Here is a 26702-nt window from a genome sequence, read left to right as displayed (position 1 = left end):
TTTTTGTCCATAATCTCTTCAAATATTTCCTCTGGTCCTTTCTCTCTCTCTTCTCCTTCTGGGACCCCTATTTTGCAAATGTTGTTGCGTTTAATGTTATCCCAGAGGTCTCTTTGGCTGTCTTCATTTATTTTCATTCTTTTTTCTTTATTCTGTTCCACAGCAGTGAATTCCACCATTCTGTCTTCCAGGTCACTTATCCATTCTTCTGCCTCAGTTATTCTGCTATTGTTTCCTTCTAGTGTAGTTTTCATTTCAGTTATTGTATTTTTCATCTCTGTTTGTTTGTTCTTTAATTCTTCTATTTCTTTTTTAAACATTTCTTGCATCTTCTCGATATTTGCCTCCATTCTTTTCCCAAGGTCCTGGATCATCTTCACTATCATTATTCTGAATTCTTTTTCTGAAAGGTTGCCTATCTCCATCCATTTCATTTAGTTGTTTTTCTGGGGTTTTATCTTGTTCCTTCAACTGGTACATATCCCTCTGCCTTTTCATCTTGTCTGTCTTTCTCTGAATGTCGTTTTTGTTCCACAGCCTGCAGGATTGTAGTTCTTGCTTTTGCTCTCTGCCCTCTGGTCTCTTGTGACTTTCTTTCTGGGTCTTTGTCTGCTTGTCTCCTGTCATGTTTCAAGATGCCGAACAAATGCATCCTTCAGCATCCTGTGTGATGTTATTCATAACATTCCCTTCATCCCCTCCATCATGCTCTCCAACGTTAGCCAGGTGTTTCCTTTATAGCACTTACCACAATTTTAAAATATTTTGTTTGTTTTCTTGTTTATAATCTGTCTTCTACCATTAGAATGTAGGCTCCATGAGGGCAGGGACTTTGTCTTACTAAATACTGTTTTCCTAATACATAGACGCTACCACAGAGTAGGTGCTCAATAAAAATATGGTGAGTAAATGAATGGATGGATGGATGTATAGCATCTTCTTATGTAATTCCATATAGTTCAGAGTTGTTGGTTTTGCATTCTTACACCAGTGGTGCCCCAGTGCCTGTCTACCAGTATCTGAAAGTTTTCACTGATCCATAGAAAAGGGAAAAAATATAAGAGCAAATGTGTTGCAGTTTTCATAGAGCTAAATTTGTTCAAAAATTCTTTCTTTCTTCTGAAAGTATAGCTTTCTACAGTTTGTTGTTGGAGTGGGCAGCATTAAAATGCCCTTTCTTTCCTCTTTCTTTTTTTCCTTTTTATTCTTTCCTTACAATGTCTTTTACTACAATAATAAAGGTTGGAACTTTATGAGGTTCCCTGACATTTTTGGTAATGTTTTATTGACCCATGAAATGCAAAGTCTGGGAACCATCAATTTGGAGGAACTTACTCACATAAAGGGGCACCATTCCTGCAAAGTTTCTTTGTTGGTTGCTTGAAGTTTTGAGAATGAGGAAAGGAAAGCTCTAAAAATTGGTGATTGTCTCCCATTTTATGGCCCTCCAGGCAATGAATATTGGCCCACAAGCATTATCTCCTGGAATGAAATTCTGGAATTTTTGTCATGTGTGAAAAACAAATACAAGAACAAATATGCAAAAAGAGTGGAATTAGGGTATTACAACACCTGCTTAATATATTTTTAAAATATACATTGACATATAATAAATGTACCAGTACATTATTTGTTTTCTTATAAATGTTTTCATCCTCTGGATTTAAATCCTTCTTTTGTTTGTTTCAAAAATATGTAGATCCCATAATAGCACCAGTTGCTTTAACACAGAAGTGTTACCTTTCCTGTGCTTCATCAAAATTTAAAACTGAAAACATGAAGATTCCAAATTGGAAAGATACACTGCTTTTTTTTTTTAACATCTTTATTGGAGTATAATTGCTTTACAATGGTATGTTAGTTTCTGCTTTATAGCAAAGTGAATAAGTTATACATATACATATGTTCCCATATCTCTTCCCTCTTGCATCTCCCTCCCTCCCACCCTCCCTATCCCACCCCTCTAGGTGGTCACAAAGCACCTAGCTGATCTCCCTGTGCTATGCGGCTGCTTTCCACTAGCTATTTTACGTTTGGTAGCATATATATGTCCATGCCACTCTCTCACTTTGTCACAGCTTACCCTTCCCCCTCCCCATATCCTCATGTCCATTCTCTAGTAGGTCTGTGTCTTTATTCCCATCTTGCCCCTAGGTTCTTCATGACTTTTTTTTTCTTAGATTCCATATATATGTGTTAGCGTACGGTATTTGTTTTTCTCTTTCTGACTTACTTCACTCTGTATGACAGACTCTAGGTCCATCCACCTCACTACAAATAACTCAGTTTCGTTTCTTTTTATGGCTGAGTAATATTCCGTTGTATATACGTGTCACATTGTATTTATGCATTCATCTGTTGATGGACACTTAGGTTGCTTCCATGTCCTGGCTATTGTAAATAGAGCTTCAATGAACATATTGGTACATGACACTTTTTGAATTATGGCAATATACACACTTCTCTCATATTCTTCATTTCCAAATAAATAGCCATGACAAATACTTTTGTAATTTGCAGCCTGCTTTATATTCATGATTTTAGTTAATTCTTATACTTAAAATAATTGGTTTGGATACAAAAAGTAAGCAAATCAGTATTCTTAAAAGTTTTGAGGAGTGAAAAATTAGTATAGTTTTTTTAAATTTGGCAAAACACTTTATTTCTGTTGCAGTTGCTTTTAAACAGGGTTTTAGGAAATAGAAGGTATGTTAATATTTCATTGAATTATCCTTTTAGAGTATATGATCTAAAACAAATTTAAAACTGTGTGAGTATGCTTTCTTAGAGTTAAAAGTTGAAAATGTGCTGGGAAGAACTGTTCAATTTTATGTTGGAATTCTTGCCATGGGAAAGTACAATGATAATTATTTTCTAGAACACTGACAGAGAACAAGCTATTTCAGGCGAAACTATCTTGATGGTAAAGTGGAGCACATTAAGCCCAAGGTATCATTAAACTCACAAAACTCTAAGAAAGAACTGAGCATAGTCTTTGGTAAGAAAAAAATGGTTTTGTTCAGTGGCGATCATCTTTTACAAAGTTTTTTATAACTTGGCAAAGTATATTATTTTAGAAAAATAACATTAAACATAATAGTTTCTACACTCACAGCAGCACCTAATTTATTCAGAGGTCAGATGGACAGCGTTATGAATTACCTGGAACACAGCCAAGAATCAGAAAAGGTATAGAACAAAAGGCCTCCGGATTCTCTAAGTTGATTTGATAAAGTTCATAAAGTCCATAACTTACTTAAATTTCTTTATGAGAGGACTATTCAGGTTCTTTTTTGAAAGTTTTTTTTTAATTTCACTGATTTTAGAGATAATTCTAATAAACTTATTATCTTGTTTTTCTGCCCTTAGTAGAAGCCAGAAAGAAAAGGAAAAGGAGTAAATGACAGAAATATTAAATAATAGCTACAGCTTGGAAGTGAGTCAAAAAAGGGCCTGTATAGAAGGATATAGGGACATATGGCCTCGAAAAACTGTTTAGTACAGGGCAACAGAAATGAGAGAGAGAGAGAGAGAGAGAGAGAGAGAGAGAGAGAGAAATAGTGAATGAGAGAGATTATTTGTGTTTATTATGGTTTATTTGATTTGATTTATACTTAGCCTGGACAATTTGATTATTTTACCAGTTTATTCCCAAATAAAATTAGGTTAAAATTATTAATATCTCAACAACTGAATGTGAAATTGTTTAACGTATAATGGCATATGGCATATTAGCTTCCTAAATCACAAAATACTGCTGCCAGCTAATTTATACATCTATATCTATTATCTATGCTGTGTGCATGTGCATATATACATATAACTATACATGTTTCCGTATATATGTATGAAGTTACATGCATATATTATAAATATTTGCATACATAAATTTTCTTTGTAAAATATTTGCCTTTGAAAAAAAATGCCTACTAAATTCATTAAGATGATAATTTTTATAGGTCACGCTCCATCTTTCAATCAAGTTCCAAAAGTTCTGTTTTGTAACTCCCCACTTTTTATTACAGACATATAAAGTAATTGTGAATATTAAAAAGGGGACTAGAATATGGGGTAATTGTCAAGCTCATGTAATTTGGAATCAGGTCATATAATTTTGTAAATAGTATTATTATTATATCTCAAGGTTATCAGTGCCTTTTCAGATTCAGGCATTTACATAAAGGTAGTCTCATATGTCAGGCCAAAGAAATAGTAAACTTTTTCAGCTTATCAAAAGCAATTTAGAATGCATGGGAAGAATTGACATAGTCATTTCAAAATTGCAAAAAAAAAAAAAAAAACAGTCTGCCATAATTCTAACGTTACTAAATATCTGCTTTGTCTATAGTGTTTTTCTCATTAGTTATTTTTATTTTAATTAGTCATTTGAAATTGAACTCAAGATCAGTCAAAAAAATCCTACATAAGAACAGAGTTTTCCATTTACTGTTAAGGTTCCTCACTCACCTTCAGGAACCTGAAGCGCCTAAAAATAGTTCTGTTCACATGCAGAATCAGCCGCCAGTCAATGCAAGACCCCTTCAGTCAATTAGGTGTGCAGTGAAGGCCGTCAATGTTGTCTTAGGTGATAATGTGAAATTCTTTCAAAATGCATTAATCCTGCTTTCTTAAGCTTTTTATCTTGGTCTGTGCTTCTGTACGGTTCAGTCAATTGATAGTATATGCTTTTCTACAGCTTTGATTGAATTGAAAACAATGTGATGGTCAAGCCAATTAGAAGGGGCCATGACTACTAATAAACAGGTTACATAAAAATTTTATTTACCACTGAAAACTCTACCTTTTTGCTTCTACTATTTAACACTACTTCAGAGTTCTATGTAGTTATTTTAAATGTAATATCAATACAATATCAGTTTAATAGTTCAGTCAATACAAAAGTATATTAAAAAAATGAGTACTCTTCATTTCTCCCTCCTGCCAATTTCACTCCCTCTGAAATAAGAAATGTTTACAAGTTAGCATTATCCTTCATACTATATGCTTCTTAACCATAATATTATACATAGATAGATAGATAGATAGATAGATAGATAGATAATGCTTTGCCTCTTCTTAAAAATATTGCCTCAGTCTGTGTATGATTTTTAAATATAACAATCTTTCACAGACATTTTTCCAGACAATATGTACATATCTGATGCATCCTTTTTAATAGCCTTAGGAGATAAACCAAAATTTATTCCATCATTTCTCTACATTTCTGGGTTATTACATTATAAAAAGAGGTGATCTATAAAATCTCTATTTTTTATCCTTTTAAAGTTTTTATGGATATATGATCTTTTTTTTAACGTCCCTGTAATATAAAAGAAGAATATGCTTTTACATTTTGTACAAACATGGATTAAACTTAGTTTATTGTTTAAAAAAAACCTCTATTCTTGTTTTCCTTTGCTTGTTTTGGTTTGATTTTGGGGTTTTCTGATCCAAAAATTCTGGAAGAGCTGTATGGAAGCTACCATTTATAGCTGTGATTTTATCATAGTCTCCTTTTATTTCTAGTAATTTTTACCCTATGTAAAATGCAGACAAATGTTTGGGGCATAACAATTAATGACTTATTTTTTTTGTAAAAAATGTGAGTTATTACAATGGTTATCTTGGACCCATTTGCCCTGGAATTATGTTTCATTTGATATTACTATTTTGACTCTAACTTTTTGCAAGTTATTTTCATGATGTAACATCATCTATCATTACATTATATGCCATTGTGTCCTTGTTTGTTTTTTGTTTTTTTTTTTTTTGTGGTACGCGGGCCTCTCACTGCTGTGGCCTCTCCCGTTGCGGAACACAGGCTCCGGATGCACAGGCTCAGCGGCCATGGCTCACGGGCCCAGCCACTCCGCGACATGTGGGATCTTCCCGGACCAGGGCATGAACCCGTGTCCCCTGCATTGGCAGGCGGACTCTCAACCACTGCGCCACCAGGGAAGCCCGTGTCCTTGTTTTTTAATGACTCTCCTGAGCAGCTTATAGATGGGCTGTGTATTTTAAACCAATCTGACAGTATTTCATCTTTTAGTGGGGAAATTTAACCAACTTCATTATTGTTATGATAACTCTTATAGCTGTATAGTTGTATAAATTCCTTCTATCGTATTTTATGGTTGTTATTTGCTCATGTCCTTTGTTCATAATTTTGTAATTCACCATCCTTATTGAATGCTACTGCATCCCTCCCCATACTGCTGATATTTTTGAAGTTGCACTCTGCGTGTCTATTTTACTAGCACTTAGTTTCCTATTTTTAATAATTTTAACCCTATATCTCTGTAGTTTTACACCAAAATTAAATGAGAACATTGCTCTCCCCACCAATATGATTTGTTCAGCAACTCCTCATTCTTTTCAAGCCAAGATAAAGTCCTTTAAAAACTAATAATATATGATTTTTGTCCCTAACTACTGTTGTTTCCCCTCATAGTATCTAGTTCAAGAAGTCATATTATCACTCAAATTACACTTAAACTACCATGTTGTATTAAATTTAACAGAAAAACCTCACAGAGTTTATTGTTCATCAGTTTCTTTGTATTCTTTATTTCCTTCTGTTTAGAAATCTTTATTATACTTTATTTTTCATTTTGTTGGAATACTTGAGAAATTTTCTCATAAAAAATTACATAAGGATGTATACCCTTTTAATGTTTCAATTTTCAAAATGGTCTTTCTTTTGCTATCATAATGGATTCTTTGAATAATAATAGCACTCTTGAATCTCTCTCCTCTTCTGTTAATAGCCTATATAAGTTGTGGACCACTGTCTTCTAGTGTCCATTGTCTTTTAAATTTCACTGTCTTTGAGCTTCCATTGTTGCCAGTGAGAAGTATGATGTTGCTCCAAGTTTATATATATACATACATATATATATATATATGGTGGTCCAAGTTTATATACACAAAGAGAACTATATATATATATATAGTTCTCTTTGTCTCAAACTCTGTAAGGTACCCCCACCCCATTCCTCAGAATTCAAAATTTTCACTAGGATATTTTTCAATATGTTTCTAAATATGTGTCTTTATTCTTTAGCTCTTCTTGGTACCTGGGTAACATTTTTAACTTTTGCAAATCAATAATATTTTTAGCTTAGGAGAGTTTTGTTTTAAAATTATTTTAATTATTCTCTTCCATCTCTTTTCTCATTCTGATATTTATATTCTTTACATATTAGATGTCCTAATTCTATCCTCCAGGTCTCTTATCTTTTCATTTATGATTTCAGTGTCTTTTTATTCTTCTCTGTGTTGTGGGATACTTCCTCTGGTTGATCATTTAGAACCCACATTTTTTTTTTTTAAGCAATTACCATTGTATTTTCCTAAATCATCTATTGAATTTTCTAAAACCAGGTATCAGGCTTTCTGTATTTTAGTGTTATCTTTTTCATGCTTCTCATTTTGTTTTTTATTAAATCTCTCTTCTGTTTCTTCTAGTATATTTCTTGCATGGACTCAGCTTTGTTTCCTTTCTTCAATCCCTTGTATCTCCTGAAATGGCCTATGTTCTTTTTCTTGTGCTTAAATTAAAGGGTGTGAAAGCTCTTAGCATAAATGTAAGTCAGGTTTGAGGGTTATACTATATAGTGATGATTGAGAAGTAACAAAGATAATGGCAGTATTTTTTTTCTGTTGAAGAATGGCTTAACAAGGCAGAACCTCCCAGAGTAAATATGTGTGACAAAGCATCTTGATCTCAAGAATAAGAAGTGGGGATTAAAGCTGTCCTCAGCCATTTAGTACAGCCACTGTCCAGTAGTGCCTGTATGAAGCAAAACAGCAGGTTCTTTCTCCTTCCTGGGCCCAATAGATCCTCTTAAATCAATTGTCTCCTACAAATTACCCCATATACACATCTGGAAATCACCAGATTCATAGTTTTCATCCCAGACTGTGCCAGAGATCATCTATCTTTCAAAGACTACCAGTTCATGATCTTTTTCCACCTACACCTCTTTTTCTGTTATTTGAGTCCTTGATGCACATATTCTTCTAGATTCTAGTAGTTAGTCACTGTTATTTTGAAGATTGAGTCTACTTAACAGTGAGGGAGACAGAAAACGTGTGTATGAGGTGATTTTCCTATCTCAACATTTCCATTTTGTTTGTATGTACACACACATGCATACATATACATACATGCATAAATTAATAGCTTTCAACAGATTAATCATGCATATATAATTTCTATACTTTGTAATAGGTGCTTTCATAAAGTAACTTCATCAGAGTTGATGAGGTTAGGTAGAGATTGAGCCTATTGTATATGAAAACAAAATATGTTAGCAGTTCAGTAAAATCAATCTGCTGTAGTATAATGACAAATTGACAGAATTTTAAGCGTTTGACATCTTAAGTTGGATTTACTAGCCAGTCTAGATCACCTTCATGAGGAAAACTATCAATCTATTGATAGATAAGCTACAACGAATATTTTCTGATAAATATAATGCTAGTGTTAAACTTCTTCATAAATAAAGATTTTAGCTTTTGCATTATTGGCTTTTTCTATTATAAAAAATGAATACCGGGCCTCCCTGGTGGCGCAGTGGTTGAGAGTCCGCCTGCCAATGCAGGGGATACAGGTTCGTGCCCCGGTCTGGGAGGATCCCATATGCCGCGGAGCGGCTGGGCCCGTGAGCCATGGCCGCTGAGCCTGCGCGTCCAGAGCCTGTGCTCCGCAATGGGAGAGGCCGCAGCAGTGAGAGGCCCGCGTACCGCAAAAAGAAAAAAAAAAAGAAAAAAAATGAATACCATGTTATATTTTTAATCTCATCAGCAACTAAAATTTTATTTGTATTTCCTTTTAAATAATTTAGATTTAAATTTGAATAGTCACATGTGGGCAAAGACTACCATATTGAACAGTACAGTTACAGGCTTTTTCAGTATCACGTTTCTAATAAAGAAAAAACCTCATTCAGAAACAGAATTATGGCACATGCACATTCAGATATAATTACTTAGTTGCCACATTAAATAATATAGACATAAATGCCGGCCTTATATTCTGAGATGCTTGAGGAATGTAGCATAGAAATTAATAATATTGTAAGTCTATTCTGCAAAGTCTACTCAAAGTGGAAGATCCACAGGACAATAGAAATTAAGTGATATAGTGGGGTGACATATATTTGCAGTAGTTAAAGTAATTCCATACTTATTTTTTCTTGTGTTAATTTTGTTTTCTCATCAAATTCATTATATGTTTGTTCATTTTCACATGTGCACATTTGAAAAAATTCCTATGCCAGGCATTCCCAAGCTGGTATCAGGATAGCTTGCTATTAAACGAATATATACTGGATATATAAATTAAAAGTTTTATGTGGACACTTTGGGAAGAGTTAGAAAGGATAAAAAAATTTCTTGACTGCAAGCCTTCTCAGACACTTCAATTTGCTAATAAGCATTGTGGACCTTCGTAAAGAGGCTAAAATTAATATCTGCTAAAATTATCTGTATAACAGCACTTCAAATAATGGCTTTTTTTTGTTCACATATAATGAGTTACATTAATATCTGAGAGACAGTTGAAGTGCCAGACACATATGTGTAACAGCATTTAGCTTGTGTGCATTAAATTGGAGAAAATGTTGTATAATTAAATCAGAAATACCTTTTAAATCTATACCAATGAAGATTACATTATGAAATGAAAATATTCTTGTTTGAATTCCAAAATGGAAATTATGTTATAGCTGTAGATCCCAGGAGTTCTAGCCAAATATTTATTTTAAAAAATTATCCTTTTTGAGGATAGCTTGATAAATGGGTAGAGAGTTTTGAAATTTTGAACATTAAATTTTGTTTTTGATTGAAAAAAAAATTATCCTTTTAAGTTGATAGTTTCTTCATTTATTCAACAAATATTTTTGAATACCTCCTATAGGCTAGGTACTATGCATGAGTCTTTGCTGCATTTATTTTACATTGTAAGGTACCTAGGGTATATAACCTTATCTGTTTAATTGTCATGTTATTTTACTGGTAATTTCTTATGAGGTAGGCCATATATGTTGGTGCTGATGTGTTGGTGCTTTCCTTGGTGGGAATCAAAGGCTTTTCCTTTCGTTTCTCTCACAGGCCATACTTAGTGACTAGAATTCTACCAAGTTACTACTTTATGTTAATGTATTGAAAATCCATATTAAAATGCAAATGTTATTCTGTGAAGGATAATACTTTAAACCACTATAAGCCATTAACATATTATCAAGATTCAGTTTATCAGTTTAATTAGATTGTAATTTAGCTTGACCCTGAGGAATTAAGTAAATTGGATGATGTGGAAGGGAAGAATCAGCATAAGGCAGATCAATGAACAGGTGCATCCATACCCTTTATACAGAACACTACACATACCTGGCCTCCTGGAAGTAGGTTGTTCTTAAAGACTAATACATCCAGCTCCACCTGATCATCTCTTTCCCTGCCAGCTTGCCTGGTACCAAAAATTCATTCTAATTTTAGAAAATAAATAATATAGATATAAAGGATGACTTTCTGCAATATTTTATACTGATTATTTTATGTATTTATTGTGTTTTATTCTTTTTGAACCAAAGGGGTAAATTATAAGCTTAATACAGTTTGTTGATGAACTACTTCATGATCATTCTAGGATTGATCCTCCCCTTTTTTTTGGTTACATAACTTCACATAGGCAGTTTTCTAGATGATGCAGTGAAGAGGGATGGAAATTCCTGAGAGAAAATGCTCTCGTCACTGTTTTCTTCATCTAAGATCATAACCAATTCATATGATCTCATTAGGCTGATTATTTAAGGTCATTCTGCACAGTGACTTAATTAAAAGCACGCAAAGCCAAGTACTGTCCGAACGCTAGTATTGCCATGCCATTTATGTGTATCCAAAACTGTGAACAGGAAAGACTCAACCCCTACCTATCTCAGCTGTGTCATATTTTTGTTTTTCGTATGTCATATAATTTGAGTCTTTTTTCTGTCTATGGATTAATGCAGTATTCTTTTTGCCAAATTTTATTATTTGATTTGACTTTTTAGGTTATAATTTCTATAAATGATCAAAGAGAAATACATACAAATAGCTCAACTGTCCATCTTATTAGAAGGAAACTTAATTTTTTTCTCTGAAGGCTTTTGAGACTAGGAGAGAAAGCTACCTGTCTTAGATAACTTAAGTCTTTCCCATTACCATATTATTTTTGACCCATCAGAACCCATATAAAAGCCTGTAATCCTATTTGGGATTTATATACCATTGTATTATTATTTTTAAATAATTTGTAATAATTAAGAATGCCATTTTGAAGAAAGATAAGATATAAATTAACAGATTTTCATATGATAGCTCACTTTAAATTATTGATAAATAATCTTGTATTATTTTGAAGATTTGACATTATCTTTCTGTTTATTAACACTAATGAAATAAAAAAAATTGTTCCATCACTGCATTACTTTTTTTGTCCAGGTATTAGGCTAATTTTTGTTAGTTAGTCTTTGAATGTGTTGACCTATTTTCTATATACCACGTTTATGTTAGATACATAGGTATTTTGAAAAAGAATATCTCATAATGATATGGCATATAGTGCATTTTTCTTCTTGAGTTTTTTTGACCTCATAACTCATAAATGAGGCAGTAACCACAACTCATTTGAAACTTTTATATTGAGGAGAGAGGAGTCTTTTAAATCATGGAGGAAAACATTTTGTTTTAAAAACTTAGATATAATGCATCATTTGTTTCAAAACAGGATTGCCTTTATTTCATGCAGTTATGTGGCCCTTCAAGAATCTAATTTTAAGTAATAGAAAGAAAGTGATTACTGAAGTTTTAAAGAAACAGAAGTTTATTAAAAACTTTATGAGTGATACCTATGCCTACTTACAGAGCTCAAAATTTGAAGCCAGTTTTCATCTCAACTTTAGGTGTTACATATCATAGTTTTGTCCCATAATAATCCTTTCTAAACTTCAACTGAGCTTTCAATTTGTTAATAAAAATAGGTATTTGGGGCTTTCTCCCACATCTCTTGATTTTAATTCCCAGAAAATGAGGATAGTGTATTCTTTTGGGTATATATCATTAGAAATGAATATGAACAGAGAGGAATAAAATGAAATAGTATGGCTACAGCACTTCCATGCTAATGATGCATGAATATCTCTAATGATATAAGGTGGTAAAGAACATTAACAAAAGCAAGTTGATTTTCAAAAGGTTAGACAGGATTTGTACACATCAGGATTCAGAAGGATATAATTATTCAAGGAAGAGTTAATGAAATTCAAATGAAAAGGCAAAATCTGAATATGAGTGCATGGATTTTGCATAAAGAAGAGAAAATGAACATGATACTTCCAATTAAACTGATTTTTTAATAACTGTCTGAAATTTTTATTAAACCAAACTGAAAGGCATTCAGTAGATATAGCTTATTCATTATAGACCTGCATGACTGTGTCAAAAGGAATGATATATTTTAAGGGGTATATAGTAACCTAGATCTCCAAATACCTGAGTGTCTCAGTTTACTTTTTGACAGCTTATTATAATATATGAAAATTATGATACATTTCTCTGTATTAAAAATTAGTGTATCTTTTAGAACTTTATAATAAATGAAAATATTCAAAATTTATAAAGCTGAACTTTCTAGAAAATGAGTTGACAGTTTCCCAATGGTGTCAAAGACTTATTTTGAAATATTCCATTTCTCATAAAAGTTCACGGGATCATCCCTTAGCTTGCCTTATTCACCTGGTATGCACCACTTCTCCTATCTATGATGACTAGATACTATGTATTAAGAGAATAGAAGGAATGAAATCCTCCAACTCTAACCCAAAATTCTAATATTATTTTAAATGTAAATTAGAAGTACATGTAGATTACCATTCCATTGATCATGAAGGAATAGGTGTCGTATTTGGTCAAGGTATACGCACTAAACGAAACTTTGTTAAAAGGTATAATTGTGTGATATAAGTTAATCTGTGTAATTCTATGAATTTGTAGTGTCATAAGTAGATGAGACATCTAAATTAAAATTATTTTGTTTTTATATTATCTAAGAAATGAGTACAAGAATCGTGGACCTGAATGACCAAAATGAAAGCATAAATGGACCAGCTTATATTTTAACTCATCTTTGTGTAGCTTCAGTCTGGGATCCTAAACACCATTTAATTACATTACTGCAAAAATGAGGATGGTCTCATCTTAAAGGCTGTGCAGTAATAAATGGCTGTGTTAGCATGCTTATCATCAGAACTCCCCAAGAGACCCTGCCACTGAAACCCTCAGCTGACCCCATCACCAGGCATATGGCAGTTCATCAATTCAAAACAAAGTTACTGGAAAACTAATTTCAATTATAAGAGTTTTGCTGCTTATAGTATAGACAGAAGAGAGCAGAGGTCATCTATCTTTCTGAATTTGCACTCCAAATAGTATTTATTCCTTGTTCTTATAAGGAGTAGGGAAAGAGGCACCCCTGATCAAGTCCAAACAGACTCTGAGCCCCAGATGCCCATCAGTCCTAACACTTGAATGGCAGGTAGGAAAGTGTAGATGCAGGAGGAGGAGCTGGTGCTCCCTTAGATCTTCAGGCTTTCAGGAGCTCTTATTAAAGTGTAAATTTCATCCTCAGTCCTACTTATCTAGTACCTTAATAAACAGTTTAACTTAGCAAGAATCTAGCATCAAAGAGAGGAGCTGACAGGGAGATCAGCTCCGTGCTTTGTGACCACCTAGAGGGGTGGGATAGGGAAGGTGGGAGGGAGACACAAGAAGGAGGAGATATGGGGATATATGTATAAGAATAGCTGATTGACTTTGTTATAAAGCAGAAACTAACACACCATTGTAAAGCAATTATACTCCAATAAAGATGTTAAAAAAAAAAAACAAAGAGACAAGCTGATGTCAGGAATTTGGAGGAGAAGGGTGCTTAATAGAAAGCTAGCTACCAACCAAAACCACTTTGTCCCTCCTGTACCTCAGTTAAGATTAGGGGAAAAAAAGTATAGGAAGGGTTCCATTTGGTATGAATATCATAGATGTAGACCCCTCACATCCCACCCCATACTTAGTTTTCCAGGAAGCTTAGAATTACATTTTTAAATCCAGTTGTAAAAAGTATTCTTTTCTTAGAGTAAAACTACCCCTCTCATGACCTTACGGCTCTTGGTCTTTCAATCTTATATTCATGGTGCTAATGTGTGTGTATCTCTTATTATAAAATGCTTCTAACACGTTTCAGAAGAGAGGATATATAACTAATAAATAACCTTTTTACTAGACTTATCATCATGCATTTTTGATCCACTTTCCAGCCCTCTGTCAGCTATAATCTGGAATCTATATGAATTCAATAGAGGTCTTTTCAATATTAGGAAGCTAAAAGAATTGTTCTTTTGTATATCTATACCAGCACACTGTCCATGAAGAATCAGTGATGGTGATGACTGAAGAAATGCCTTTGGAAATTTCTTATGTGCCTTCTACTTATCTGACTGAGATTACTCATGTCTCACAAGCCCTATCTGAAGTGGAACAACTTCTCAATGCTCCTGACCTCTGTGCTAAAGATTTTGAAGATCTCTTCAAACAAGAGGAGTCTCTGAAGGTAAAAGCAAAGCACTTTCATTCAGATTTTACAAGATCATCACATTGATCATTTACTGTACCAGAACATTTGACTTAAACGTATACCGTGAAGGCATTCTGACTTAACACATGGAAATCTTAAAATACTTTACAAGATGGTTAGCTTTAGAAATCTAGTGTAGAAAGAGAAACATAAAATGGAATAGGTATTTTATAATATTTAATGTTAAGAGACTTCCTAAAACAAAGGAACGCACTAAAATAATAGTTTCTTATACATTCAGGGCAGAAAGGACTCTCCAAAAAACAAGCTTTGCTAGACAAACAGTTTACTCCCAACTGATACATTACTTGTCTTTCTTTTCCCGTAAAAGGGGAAATTAAATGAGGTTTTAAATTATATCTTTTGTATACAGTTTTAGTTTTCTATTTCCACTTATAATATTCACATTCAATTTCAAATTAGTGTCAGTATCAATACCACAACATATGGTATCTAATTGAATAGAAAGCAATAAAATACTTTACTTAAAATCACCAGGCAAAAGCCTCCAACCAAATCCAGCTTCTTTTCAAATCACCAACTATAAGTTTATGAATTCCGAACTAAGACAAAACATGATGAAGAAGTAGGGTTTGAATTTTAGAGGGAAGTGTCTGAAGATAAATAAATGTAGCATCAAGAAAATGTACATAATAATGTGTGTCTCAAGATAATTTTAGTGATCATACATTTCACACTCAAAATGAAAGATAATAGTATAGCCAGAGCTTGGTATTTGCCGAAGCAAATAGCATAAGATTATAGACAGAAGATAAGTTTGCTCTCAGCAGCACCTATTAGCTAAAGTATTTTATACTCTAAATGATCTCTTGGGATCTCATTCCATGTCACATATTTGCATAACTATACAAATAGATAAAGATATTTGTTTGTCTTAGAAATCGGAGTAGCAATATCTCGAGTGACTTGAGTTTAATGTCTTACATTATATCAAATAAGCTACAAAATTATACACTAAAATAGAGTAAGGGATGCATGGATCTCTGGAACTACTCCATCATTTTGGTATGGTGCTATTTCTTATTCTCTTTGAAGTAAAAGTCAAATCACTCATGGGTACAGTGAAGAAAAGAAAATCAATTGATAAAGGAGACATGCCAGCATGCCTGTCATAATTCACATTAACTAATTTCTCATGACAGCACAGTTTGTAAGTTCATCATTGTCATTCAATATGTAAATCACTGCTAATGAGCTAATATTCATTCCTTTCCATGTTCATGGACGTATAGGTCAGGAGAGCAGTAACCCTAAACTTATTAAGTTGCCAGTTGAATATCTTTGTCTTCATACCTCTTAACCTGGCACACTCAGAATGATGGGCCCCTGGCTGCACTCATAGCTAATAATTTTGTTCTTTCAGATATATTTAATAGTATTAAAGCTGACACCAATTACAATGGTATTGATTACTGTGGTTTGTAAAAAAGTATTATCGCAGTTTTAATTTAATTGGTTATTGAGTCCTCATTAGATGTAGTTTGGGGCATAATTCCATCTTACTCCCAGCAAATCTCCTGCAGCAAGCAAACGGGCTTCCTACCTCTATGAGTTTTTTGAAGGGAGATAGTTTTGATTTCAGTCTTTTCAATGAATATGTACTTCCTCTTAAAGGCATTCATCGTCATTATCTAGTAGTAAAAATAGAAAAGCAGTGCATAAATTGTACAGCTGCTGGTTGAGAAGGTTTGAAATTAAATTGTGGTTGATTTTATTCCTGACAGATTTGCATGAATCAAATTACAGAACTGTAGTAGGTATTGCTGTGGTTTAACATACATATTTTTTTAAGTACAGTACAACACAAATAATGTGCAATAAGTTAAAATAATTACTTTCTGAACAAAATATAAATAATACAGCACATATGATTTCCATAGATGTATTGAATTAGAAAGCTACCTAATCATTTTGACAAGAACTAACCATATAAACACCTATTTACATTGTAAATCTGCATTTAATAGCTAATACATTAGCTAAGGCATACCTAGTGATGAATGAGAAACACACACAAAAGTAATATTTATCCTTATATCAAAGCCAATATTATCAATTAGTTGCTTAATTAGGCCTTAGTTGCTCAGTTAGGGATTGGCATGGATAAAGGTGAATTATTAGGACAAAAATAAGAGCATGGGTTAGAATAAGGATGACAACTATGCTTTATCTTTTGCAATAAGGAGGATCAATTTGTATATAGGGCTTAGGTACTCGATAACTTGTATTAACTAATTGATCCTCCCCATAACTCTATGAAATATTTAAAATTATTATCCCCATTTTATAGATGAAGAAACTGAAGAAATATTAAGTAAAATAACTTGACAAAGTTGACACAGCTAGTATTGGTTGAGCAAGGATTTGAACCCAAGCCAAGTAGATTTAATCTCTGAGCTGTTAACACCTATACTGTACCACCTTTCATGCAGTGGTTTCAAGGGTACTATGTTGAGCATAGCAAGGGTGAATTCAGGTAAAACATGGTAGAATACTGAGGACTGGCGTGGCCAGTTCATAGGAAAAATGTCCTGAGTTCTAATTCTCACTGAATCTATGCCAGTTCAAAAAGATTCCATAAGAGGAAGCAAGCATCTTTCATGTGCTTGTTGGCATTATCCTTAGTGAAATTAGTCACACAGAAAAAGACAAATATTGTATGTTATTGCTTATATGTGCAATCTAAAAAACAAAACAAATGAATGTAACAAAACAGAAGCAGACTCACAGATATAGAGAACAAACTAGTGGTTACCAGTGAGGAGAGGGAAGGTGGGGGACAAGATAGGGGTAGGGGATTAAAGGGTACAAACTACTATGTATAAATAAGCTACAAGGATATATTGTACAGTACAGGAAATATAGCCAATATTTTATAATAATTTTAAATGAAATATAATCTATAAAAATATTGAATCACTATGTTATACATCTGAAACTATTATAATATTGTAAATCAACTATACTTTAGCAAGAGAAAAAGAGAGGGAGGGAGAAAGGAGGGAAGGAAATAAAGAAGGAGAAAAGGAAGGTAGGAAGAGGAAAAGAAAGGGAAGAAAAGAAAGAAGTCAGACACGCATCATTTCAGTTGTCTCATCTAAACTGATGATATTAAAGATGCTCTGGTTGAGGTGGATAAAATGTTTTGTGTCTTTAGCAGCCAGGGTGGGCGACAAGAAGTGTGGACAAATGGAGAAAGCTCACAGATGTTGACAGGACAGTTGGGCCCAATGTAGAGCTTAGATAAGATCAAGAAGTAAAGGCAGCCCTTGTTCAACCTCAACAGCACTGGGGAGAGCTTGTTGTAGCTGAAAAAGCCAAAGATCGTAAAGCAAAAGTCGTTCAGTCTTCTTTGACTGGTTCAGCTTTTATGCAGGACCCTTGAGACCTAAAAGGAATTATTAGGACAAGGCAATAATATAAGGAATGAGGATTCGTTCATTCAAACATCTTTATTAAGCACTTCCTATATACCAGGAATTGCTCTAAGTGCTTAAAAAGCAGTAAACAAAACCGATGGACTCTGCCCTCATACAGCTTTTGTTATAGCAGAGGGAGACAGAATATAAGCAAACAAATGGTGGACTGTCATAAAGACTACCATTCATTCTGAGTGAGATAGGAGCCGTTGTAGGTTTTTGAGAAGATGACTGATGTGATCGGATTTATGCTTTAAAAAGATCACACTGGCTGCCCCACTGAGAGTAGAACTGTAGGGGATCAAGGGTAAAAACAAGGAGGACAGTTGAAGAACGGATGCCAGTGGCTTGGGCTAGGGTGGTAAGGAGAGATTTTCAGATTTTGGAAATGTTTTCAGAGAGAAGATAGAAGGTTTATTTCTGTGTTCACCAGAAAGTTCAGCATGGGTGTATAAAAGCCCATTCTCAGCAGATTTGGGGCTCAGGAGAATTTAGGTGTCCTGTGAACTTGGTAGAAGATCACTTGAGAAATGTAAGATTTCTTTCTTCTCATTGATAACTTTGCCTTCGGTACTTCACTCTTGCTGTGAAGCACGGGCAAAAGTGCTGGCGACGGAGATCTTATCACTCTGGTCAAAATCTTTCTCCTTTGGAATCTATTTCATCACATTTAAGCACAAATTTAATAATGTCAGTCACTTGAATGAAGACAAAACTAATGCTGTGAGCAAGCCGACTGGTTTTCTATTCTGGTATTAGGAAAGTTAGATAATAGAAGGAGGTACTGTATATACAAATCTGAACAAAATATCTGAAGGTAAATAAAATAATTAATGTTCTGTGTACATTGTAATACAGGGCCATGCTAGATAAAGCGTTAGATTTTTCACCAGTTTAATACTATTCCAAAAAAAGAATATTGTAATTATTCTAAATTAAATAATCATGGAGCATATAAAGTGTCAAAGCAAAATTTGTTTACAAATGCTTTTTGAATTCTACTTAAACTTTATAATCGAGTAGTTTGGTGCATGGAAAAATAAGACTTTTATTAATGTATTACCACATTGTAAGAACTGATATTTTGGACTATAACATGTGGAATAATGTAATCATTTCATGATTTCTCTGAGAAAAATCAAGTTTTTCTTTTTTTTCTTTTTCTTTTTAAATTTTAATTTAATTTTTATTTTATATTAGAGTATAGTTGATTTATAATGTTGTGTTAGTTTCAGGTATACAGCAGAGTGATTCAGTTATACATATACATATATCTATTCTTTTTCAGGTTCTGTTTCCACACAGGTTATTAGAGAATATTGAGTAGAGTTCCCTATGCTATACCGTAGGTCCTTGTTGATTACCTATTTTATATATAGTAGCATGTATATGTTCATCCCAAACTCCTAATTTATCCCTATTTTATATATAGTAGTGTGTATATGTTCATCCCAAACTCCTAATTTATCCCTCCCCCCAACCTTTCCTCTTTGGTAATTGTGAAAGTCTGTGACTCGAAGCGGGTGAGTCTGTTTCTGTTTTGTAAATAAGTTCATTTGTATCATTTTTTTAGTTTCCACATATAAGCGATATCATATGATATTTGTCTTTGTCCGACTTACTTCACTTAGTGTGATAATCTCTAGGTCCATCCATGTTGCTGCAAATGGCATTATTTCATTCTTTTTCATGGCTGAGTAATATTCCATTGTATGTATGTACCACATCTTCTTTATCTGTTCCTCTCTCGATGGACATTTAGGTTGCTTCCACGTTTTAGCTATTTAAATAGTGCTGCAATAAACATTGGGGTGCATGTATCTTTTCAGATTATGGTTTTCTCCAGATATATGCCCTGGAGTGGGATTGCTAGATCATATGGTAGTACTATTTTTAGTTTTTTAAGGAACCTTCATACTGTTCTCCATAGTGGTTGTAACAATTTACGTTCCCACCAACAGTGTAAGAGGGTTCCCTTTTCTCCACACCTTCTCCAGCATTTATTGCTTCTAGATTTTTGATGATGGCTATTCTGACTGGTGTGAGGTGATACCTCATTGTAGTTTTGATTTGCATTTCTCTAATAATTAGTGATGTTGAGCATCTTTTCATGTGCTTTTTCTCCATCTGTATGTCTTCTTTGGAGAAATGTCTATTTAGATCTTCTGCCCATTTTTTTGATTGGGTTGTTTGTTTGTTTGTTTTTATATTGAGCTGCATGAGCTGTTTGTATATTTTGGAGATTAATCCCTTGTCAGTTGCTTCGTTTGCAAATATTTTCTCCCATTCTGTGGATTGTCTTTTCGTTTTGTTTATGGTTTCCTTTGCTGTGCAAAAGCTTTTAAGTTTAATTAGGTCCCATTTGTTACAATTTGTTAGTTTTCATTACTCTAGGAGGTGGATCCAAAAAGATATTGCTGCAATTTATACCAAAGAGTGTTCTGCATATGTTTTCTTCTAAGAATTTTGTAGTATCTAGTCTTACGTTTAGGTCTTTAATCCATTTTGAGTTTATTTTTGTGTATGGTGTTGAACAACGTTTAAGCTTTTCAACTAGCACATTTATTCAGCTATAAATATATTTGCTTTTTTCGATTGCTTTTATGATTTGGGATTTATTTGATTTGCTATTTATTTTATTTGATTGATCTGCTATTTATATTTGTGAAGTACTTTACAAATATTAATCTATTTGCTATAATTGAAATCATACTTAAATCATTAATATAGTACCTCAATTTTCACTTCTCTTATAGTGAAGAGATTATAGATATTTACTGCATTATAATTCATATTTATATGTACTTTGGTAGTTTCCCTTTATGTTTTCTACATGTCTCTCTTTTATAGGAAATTATTCATTCTTTTCTCCCAGCCTTTATTTTATCAGGCCCATCAGTTTTCCTACTTTGACCCCCACCCATGCTGCAGTTTACTCCCATCTTTGCTAAAATGTACTTTAAGGACTCACTCCGCCTCCTTCCATTCTCCTAGCAAGACTATTTTGATAATTCGCATCCTATAAATTCTGGAAGTCAGAAACTTCCACGTTAAAACTTACAATTCATGATGCTGGTTGAAATTTTGTGGTTGCAGTTAAGTTGTGTGGAGGTTTTCCTTTTATTCATGAACTATTCAAGCTGTTCTTTGACCAATTATGATGTCATCTTTTTTGATCTGTGATATATAATTACTGGTTTGTTACTTATGTAAGGACAGTGCATCATCCTATGGAGAATGTTTCCACCAAAGTATATAGTTGTATTTAGGAAATAATTTTGACATGTGGCCATAAACAATGCAGGGGGAAAAAAATCGAAAGGACACCTTACCATAGAGCCACTAAATATAACTTTTAAAAAATTTCTTTAGAAGCTCAGAAAAAATTAATTAATAAGTACTTTAATGCTTTTTGGTTGAACACTCTTCCCAATTTGATATGTCATTAATGTAGTGCCTGGTAACTAGTTGAGGCATAAAGTGGATAAGAATTAGATTTATATAGGATGTTACCTTCATCTGTCAGATAAAGACAAATTCCAGAGAGTGAAAATGAACTGGAGTTTGAGTCTTTGGTGCTCAAGTTTCTCTTTCTCAGTTTTAAGATAGATCTACTCCCCAATGGCTGCTGTCACAACAGCTACTAATGGGTTTCTCTAATCCTTTTTTTCTTAGAAATGAACGTTGTGTGCTCCTCTGTTAGCCAAGTTACAAAGGGTCTCAAGGCATTTTTGTTAACTAAAACTGCCTAAAGCTATTATTTTCGCCTTCTTAAAATGTGAAAGCAATCATGCAGGATTTTATAACTCTTAAAACACATATACATGCATTTAAGTATATGTGTATCCATTTAGCTGCAGAGCTATATTTATTAAGATGGTGATACTGAGTCAGCAACAGCAAAAGATACAATTTTTACCATTTGCAGTGGTTTGCAAATGAGCCATCTACTCCTTCTGACTTTTTCCCTCTGGTGACTAACATCCATCATACACATAACCACTAGGAAGAAAAAATATCTTGTTTGTGTTGTTCACCACTATATCTCCAACTCCTAGGACGGTACCTACCACTAATAGACACTCAATGGACATCTGTTGAATGAATGGATGACAGTCTGGTAAATCCAGGTATGAAGTCTGTGATTGAAGAGGACAGAACAATGTTAATCTACTATTTCCAAGAATAAAAACCGATTTTTTAATTTAAAAAAAGAAACAAAATTAGCCTCTTTTACATTATATCCAAACTCATTGAGTTAAATCATCCAGATGTGTGAATTCTAACAAACTAAGCATATATACCAGCATGGAGAAATTTGCTCTAGGTTTGTACACAGTGAATTTTAAACCAATCATTTATGAAAGTGTGTGGCAAGAAACCCACAAATAATTAAAATATTAGTAATATTTTTCCCAATCACTTGGCTTGCATTATATGGTTATGGCAAACAGTAGGCTAGAGTGGTTGGCAAGGCACTGGATTTGAACATGAAAGACTTAAATTTAGACACCGAATCTGACTTTTTTTTTTCTTTTTTTTTTGCGGTACGCGGGCCTCTCACTGCTGTGGCCTCTCCCGTTGCGGAGCACAGGCTCCAGATGCGCAGGCTCAGCGGCCATGGCTCACGGGCCCAGCCGCTCCACGGCATGTGGGATCCTCCCGCACCGGGGCACGAACCCGTGTCCCCTGCATCGGCAGGCGGACTCCCAACCACTGCACCACCAGGGAAGCCCCTGACTCTTAATAGTTGTGTCCTGGGCAAGCCCCATAAAATTTCTATGTCTCAGTGTTTTTAACTTTGAAATTAGATCAGTGATGATACCTGTCCCAGCCTACTCAGCAGTAATATTGTGAAGATAAAGTGAAATCATGTAGGATTATATAGAAAAATTCTTGTAAAAAATGTATAATTATATAAATTTCCAATTTTGCAAAACCTGTATTACTTCATCATATATCCAAAGTCTTAAAAATTATTGTAAATTAAATTTCCATGTAAGTAATCCTGCAAACAAATTGCCTTTAAGAATGTGGTGAGGGCTTCCCTGGTGGCACAGTGGTTAAGAATCTGCCTGCCAATGCAGGGGACATGGGTTCGAGCCCTGGTCTGGGAAGATCCCACATGCTGCGGAGCAACTAAACCCGTGTGCCACAACTACTGACCCTGCGCTCTAGAGCCCGCGAGCCACAACTACTGAGCCCACATGCCACAACTACTGAAGCCCGCATGCCTAGAGCCCGTGCTCCGCAACAAGAGAAGCCACTGCAATGAGAAGTGCACTCGCCGCAACTAGAGAAAGCCCACGTGCAGCAACAAAGACCCAACACGGCCAAAAATAAATAAATAAAATAAATAAATTTTAAAAAATGTGGTGAAACATAAAATTGCATACTTAAGTGTAAAAAAACTTTAAGTAAAATGTTAATAATAGCATAAAATATACATAAAGTTATTTCCAGATTTGGCAAGTAGCCTAAAGGTTAGAAAAAAGTTTAAAGTTAAAAAAAAAGTAAGAGAATGCACATAGGCTAAAAAACATTTGCTTTTGACAAAAACTTTTGTTAGAGAATCTTACTTACTTTCAATCATATTTACTATATTTCCAAAGCTAAGGATTACTTATTCAGGGGTAAAATTTTTCACTCTTCTATTAATTTTAGGTGCCAAATGAATAGCTCATTTTTTAAATATTTCTCTTGAGGATGCAGGCTCTAAATCGTTCCACGTTTCCATGCTCCATGGCTTTTACCAAGAATAGGATGCTATTTTTTAGTTTGTTGTTTTCATTTTTGTTTTATGTGGAGTTGTATTTTTCATTGAAATATGTTGAATTCATTTTTTTCCTAGTTCTATGTCAGTAATTTAGAATCCTTTGTTCTGAGTTCAGAACCATGACTTAAACTATTTAAAAGCATTGAAGCTGTAAGTGAAGGATACTTTAATCAGTAGTGGGTTTTTTTTTCCTTGGAATTATGAGACTTATTTTTATTTATTTTGTTGTTGTTTTTCTTTTGCCATTTAAAAAAGCTGATCTGTATCAATTTTCTTGCTTAAAATGGTAGTCATGAGCATGTTGATACTTTAATAACATTCAGTTGAACCTTATGAATTGGCATTATGTGGGTCAAAATGTTCAAACATTGGCAATTTCATATAGTTCAGTCTAATACAACGACTTTTACCCGTCTGCTTGTTTCTGAATCCTAATGCATGTAATTAAGCAGTCAAGGAAAAAATCAAGAACTATGTATTGTACATCACTTTAATTAATGGATACCAACTACTACAAATTCCCAAATTGCGTTTTCCAAACCTGAGGCAAAAGGATATTCTCACCATTAGGGAAATCTCTGGGGTTTCCAAAAAGTTAAAGGAAGGAGGAAGAGTGTTAAGATCCCTCTCCTAACAAAACATGTTGTTAACATGGTTTGTTTTGTCGTTTGTTGGTTTTCTTAAATTTGTGCGTTTAGGTTCAGAACAATTACATGAAACAGCGGTTTTGCTTTTCTATCCGAAATGTAAAACACTGTGATAGAAAGCATGTTCTCCCAGTGTCAACAGCGTTAATCATTTATAAAATGGGCAAAATATTACCAAATATGTTTCCTTTTTTTCCCAAAATAGTGTACTGTCATTTGTATTAATTTGTACAGACTTAATTACATTCAGTTGTGTATAGGAGTTATCTGTAAACTTGCTTGATCACACATACTAGATTTTCCATTCTTTATCAGAATAATAAGATGCTCATGATTGTATATTTAAATAGGATAAAATACTATAAAGCGAAAAGAAGAAAGAAAAGCATCCTGTCCACATTTTTCAATCCCATTCCTCAGCGGTAATCAGTTTTTCAGGTTTCCCTGGATTACTGTATTGCCGTAGAATTTTTCTCCATAAAATCTATCTGCCCCTCCTTTGCTCAGTTACACAAGACTTAAAAGCATGTCCTGGTTCTAAAATATTTGGAAACATAGAATACCATATATCTAATTTTGAATGATGAGAGAAGCCTTTGCTTCTACACAGTTCTCCTTTGCTGTGTGCAAGAGCTGATTTTTCTATCAAGATTTTTTTTGTAAAATGATTTCGACGATGTGCACAACGTAATGCAAAATGTACCTATCACAAAAGGATTCATGAAATCATTTTTCATTGGTGCTGATGGCTAGGATTGTTGTCTTTGGGGAACAGTTGGAACAGTGAAGTGCAGGTTTTGCAGTTTTCTTCTTGTTCTCATTGGTGTTCTGTGACATCTGGGGAACTAGGCATAATTCTAAATGAAGGACTTTGTCTGTTGTTAGGTATCTGAGGAACTGTGAGGTAACCATGGAGAAACTTGGCTAGGAAATACAGATGGACTGTTATTCCACTATTTACTCTAACAGCTAAATAACCAGTAAAAGTAAAATAGAATAAACAAGGAGATGACTGAAGCACGCACAACATCTGTTCAGGCCTGAATGGACGTCTGCAACAGTTCAAGAACAATGTAACAAACCTTAAAGGTTCAGTGGTTCCATTCAAATTGATTTTCATAAGCAAGTTAAGATTCAGAGCTTCAACTCAACTTTTCACTTCAAATTAACACATATGTATTGAGCCTCGAATACTGTGTTTAACTCTCTAAAAGAAATAGAAGATGTGATCCCTGTGCTCTGGTAATTTGTAACATTAATTGAATACACATGTCAGAGTTACACAAACAAGTTAGAAAGTAATAAAAGTAGGAGAGACATAATATAGCCAAAATACATAGTGTAAGGCATGAGTGTAACTGAATTTGTGAAGAGGAGAAAGCAATGTAGAAAGCAGAAACTGAGAATAATTTTATAGAAGATAAAGCCTTTGAAATATTCATGCTTTGACTATAAGTGGCATTTGGCTACTACTGATTTATTATGTGCCAGGACCCATTCTAAATTCTTTACTTGTGGTAGCTTGTATGGTCACCACAGCAACCCTATTAGGAAAGCACTGTTATTATACCCATATTCAGAACTATCCAAGCTGGAGATGATGGTTAGGATCAGAGTGGCGGGGGGGTTAAGTTCTGAATACATTCTCAAGGTAGAGCCCATAGGATTTGGTGGCCAGTTGCATGTGGGTTGGTAGAGAGAGGATTCAAGGATAACACTAAGAATTTTGTCATGAACACCTGGGACAATGGAGCTGCCATTAACTGTATCATGCAGAAAACGGCAGGAGTATCAGGTTAGGGTGCAAGGTTGAGTGTAAGTTTAGTTTTGATGTGTTAAGTCTAAGATGTTTATTACACATCCATTGGATATCAAGAGACATATTGGATATACTGGATATATATATATAAGTCATAGTTCAGGAGATCATCTCAATTAGAGATATAAATTTAGGAATCATTCGTTAGTTCTTCTTCCACACTTGCTCGCAAAATATGGGTTTTTCTGATGTTCCTTTCCCAGCCCTCTTTCCTCTAACCCCTCCTCTGTGGACAATCTCAGCCACTCCCACAATCTAAATATCACCTTGATACAACTGGATCTTATTGGTGGAGGTGGAAAACGGGATAGGCAAGATATCAAGATGGTTCTATAGATTCACTAAT

The 26702-nt window shown here is 34.0% G+C and overlaps 1 protein-coding gene across 2 annotated transcripts in view; it reads left to right on the top strand.

The window, feature by feature from the left end:
• The window catches only part of DMD (dystrophin), a 2064872-nt gene that overhangs the window by 879855 nt on the left and 1158315 nt on the right, over nucleotides 1-26702 (top strand). For both annotated transcript variants that reach the window (XM_082609524.1, XM_082609523.1), the window contains exon 42: nucleotides 14456-14650. In XM_082609524.1, coding sequence (XP_082465650.1) covers nucleotides 14456-14650 — 195 coding nt within the window. The remainder of the gene's footprint in view (nucleotides 1-14455; nucleotides 14651-26702) is intronic.

This window comes from Mesoplodon mirus (genome assembly GCF_964341445.2).
Source record: "Mesoplodon mirus genome assembly, chromosome: X".
Classification (NCBI taxonomy): domain Eukaryota; kingdom Metazoa; phylum Chordata; class Mammalia; order Artiodactyla; family Ziphiidae; genus Mesoplodon; species Mesoplodon mirus.
The sequence above is the reverse complement of the archived record's forward strand: the minus strand, read 5'-3'. Positions and strand labels throughout refer to the sequence as shown.